The sequence below is a fragment of the Oryzias melastigma genome, linkage group LG8, assembly GCF_002922805.2.
Source record: "Oryzias melastigma strain HK-1 linkage group LG8, ASM292280v2, whole genome shotgun sequence".
In the NCBI taxonomy this organism is placed as follows: Eukaryota; Metazoa; Chordata; class Actinopteri; order Beloniformes; family Adrianichthyidae; genus Oryzias; species Oryzias melastigma.
The window spans coordinates 19,181,768-19,185,104 of record NC_050519.1 but is presented as its reverse complement, the minus strand read 5'-3'; the positions used below and the strand labels follow the sequence as shown (position 1 = coordinate 19,185,104).

Sequence of the window (3,337 nt, the reverse complement as noted above, 5' to 3'; positions counted from 1 at the left end):
TTGGCGCTGACCCGGTCCACCACAGAACAGCGCCAGTGGTACTTCTCGTTGTACTTTGAGTCTGTGACGTGTACGATGTCATCGCAGGCGATGCTTAGCGAGGGCGGATCTCCGTGCGGCTCAATGTTGAGGTTGACGCGGACGTAAAAAGAGTCTGCCCCCACGAAGGACGGCGACGACAGCTCAGAGCAAAGTCTGGAATACCCTGAAGACAGGGAAGGGAAGGTTTAACCTCTGACACACGAAGGAGAGGGACTTTAGACAAATAAGATAAATATAAAATTAGAGACAGCCTGCAACACATGCATTTAAGATGTCAGCAGCAGGAGCAACTGTATTCAAAACCAAGCTAATATAATATTTTAATGCCTTTTTCAAAGACTTCTTCAGTATTCTCCTCTAATCAATGAATGAAGAAAGTCAAACATGAGTTCTTTCTGCCTGTACAGCTACATTACAAACAGAATGATGCCGTTCTGTTGAAATCCTTAGTCACATGCACCGGAATGGAGGGTTGACCCATAACGGGACTACAGGTTTTTGAGTTGTCTGGGCCTATAGAGGGTCGTAGAATGGAGGGGCTGCATCCTAAATATTGACTGTATATGTAGAACTGGACTGAGTGACCCCTTCTAAATTGTGTTTCAAACAGGAAGTACCTGCTGCTTCCAAAAATCTAGAATCCCATAGACTTCCATTGAGAAATAAACAGTCATTGTATTTGTCAGAATAACTATTCTTTTTAACATTTTCTTGATAATTTAATTTTTTCATTATATTTTTGCTGTAGTGTAAGTTATTCATGTTATCAAGTGACTAATAAGATATTTCAATAACAGTAGGTGGTCTCGGATCGTAAGTTCGAAGCGTTTGATTGACAGATTCTCCTGAGCGTGGTTTCACAGGAAGGGGTGTGGCCTTCCATCATGCTCACCACGGACCAATCACGGCTTACTGACAAAGTCTGGTTCCAACGTGGCAATAGAAATATTGCAGAAAAACGGCGACCGAAGTGACTTCATTTGCTTGGGACTGGAAGTAAGTCATTGGATGATGTCACACTCGCTCTGTCCAGTTCTCATATGCAGTCAACGATCTTAAAAGAAGAGCAGGTGTATTTTGCACTTCTCTTCAATCGCCTTGAAGGACGTCATGAAAATGGGGAAATTATATTTGGAATAAATATTACTTTAGTTCAATTTGATGTTATTTTTTATCTTAGGAACACATTTGACATTAAATAGTGCTTTAAAAACTAAAGTTGTATGTTTACCAATTTCAAGCTTTTTAAAAAAAAAAAGTTACTTGATATGTTAATATGTTACCTGATAACACTTTATATGAAGAAGACCTCATGAGGGGATGTGAGTTTCTTTTTTTCAAAGCTGTAGACTTACCCTCTGAGTTGCTCTGATATTTCAGCGCTGACGGCTCGTTCCACCACTGCAGGGAGAAGTGGGCCACCTCTGCGGTGCACTGACTCAGCTGCACACTTCCACCGCCAAACAGAACCCGCTCCAGCTAAACAACATCCAGACAAGCCCGCATGTTAGGCCACCATCTCACTGTCATCTCCTCTGTGATCTTTTTCCATGTCAGAACATGCAGAGGACTTTCATCAAACCACAATCTGCTACGTTTAAAGCACATTTTCAGCCGACAGACACACACCTCCAGCAGCTCACTGCCCTCCTTCAGTCCACACTGTTCTGCAGCAGAGGCGGCTTTGACGTGGCTGACGAAAATCCCTGTTCGGTTTCCACCTATGATCACGATGTCTTCAGCTAGACTGGCTTTAGCGAGCTCCGGTGAGGTAGTAGTGGGGCTTCAAGACCATCAGAGATAGCAGTTAGACAAAAAAGCAAATTAGAAGTTAATTTAATAATTCTTTCACAGTTCATGCTGTACCTGCATGGGCTGGGACTGGGCTGATGGGCAGGAATGCTGGGCAGGTTGATGAGGTCCGGGGGGAAGAGGTGAGAGTGCAGTGAGGTCCAGGAATCCCACAAAGAAGGCTCAACCTGCTCACCTGAAAACACCATATTTACTTCTAATGTTCTCTGCCCAAATAATTAAAATATTTTTCTGTTGTTCCAAAAAATAATAATAAAAATAATAGAAATATTATACCTCCAATGTTCTCATTCTCATCACTGCCCCAGGAGTCTAAGTCAAACCTTTGTGCAGGAGAACAAAAACAAAGTTGGTTATGAGGAAAAAAGAGAAAAGAAAGAGCTTTAAAAAGGATAAACTCACTCTGTGTTCACCCTTCGGTTAATGGAGTTCACACACGGAGGAAATGCGAACGTTGACAGTCGATTTATTTCCTTTTCATCATCTCTCATCTGATGGCACACATGTAAGCAAAGGTTAGGAGTCTGAGCTGGAAGTTCATTTTGAACCAGAAGCTTAGATGCTCACCAACAGCAGATTCTCCTCCGAGTTAGAACAGGACTCTGTGAAAAATCAGAAAGTTTAGTTTAAATTTCCAACCAGGGCAAAAAAGTTCAAGCTCTGGACTCCTCTTTCTCTTTGATGAGCTGGTCACTGTCTATAATATATTAAATGAAGGCAACACTAAGAGTGTGTTTTTATTTTTTCAATAAGTTGCTCCAACCCTCTCCTTCTCATCTCAACTGACCAACTCCATTGAAGCAGTTTTTCAATGCAAAATTTCCCTAAAACCTCATCTTAATTTTACAAGTTCCCATCAAATTCAAAAATTTTCTCCACTTTTCATATTCCTACTGACTCTGATATCTATATAATCTCTTCCATAAAAGCCCTTCATTTCCATCCAAGTCATTTGTAGTTAAATCCTGCCTTCTATCCTGCTATCATTGATTCTTCACTCACTGCTGGAATTGCCCCCACTCTCCTCAAATCATTCTGATTCTGATTTTCCAAAAACTGTCCAAGTTGGCAAAGATGAGATTTGTCCAAATGCTACAATTCAACTTCAAGACAACGTCATCTGGATGAATGAGAACCTTTATTGACTAGATCCCCCAAATTAATCCACCTTTCATTTCCAAAATCCTCAAAAAAGTTGCTTCTCAACTTGATTTAGATCAAACATATCTAATAGCTTCAAAGAAACTCTCCAGTCTGTAATTTGCCCTGTTGGAACTGCTCTGTTAAAAATACCTAATGGCCTCCTCATGGCAACTAACTGTAGTTAAGTCACCATTCTTATCCCTCTCAAGTTGAGTGCTCGTCTGGTTCTCCCATGGTGCACTGCTCCATCAACTCTCTTCTACGATATCTGTTCTAAAAACTAGTTTGATTTTTAACTTTCACAGCACACTTAGTTCCACACATCCCAGCCATCTCTGTT

At 41.1% G+C, this 3,337-nt stretch overlaps 1 protein-coding gene across 2 annotated transcripts in view; it reads right to left on the bottom strand.

Annotated features, from left to right (window-relative positions):
- The window catches only part of zmp:0000000896 (caspase recruitment domain-containing protein 11), a 20,127-nt gene that overhangs the window by 5,643 nt on the left and 11,147 nt on the right, over positions 1–3,337 (bottom strand). The window contains exons 12-17 of one of the 2 annotated variants that reach the window (XM_024271307.2): positions 2,422–2,456; positions 2,257–2,345; positions 2,131–2,177; positions 1,909–2,029; positions 1,672–1,825; positions 1,398–1,521 (exon numbers count right to left, since the gene is read on the bottom strand). In XM_024271307.2, the coding sequence (XP_024127075.1) occupies positions 1,398–1,521; positions 1,672–1,825; positions 1,909–2,029; positions 2,131–2,177; positions 2,257–2,345; positions 2,422–2,456 (570 nt within the window). The remainder of the gene's footprint in view (positions 1–1,397; positions 1,522–1,671; positions 1,826–1,908; positions 2,030–2,130; positions 2,178–2,256; positions 2,346–2,421; positions 2,457–3,337) is intronic. The other variant, XM_024271308.2, reaches the window with a different exon arrangement.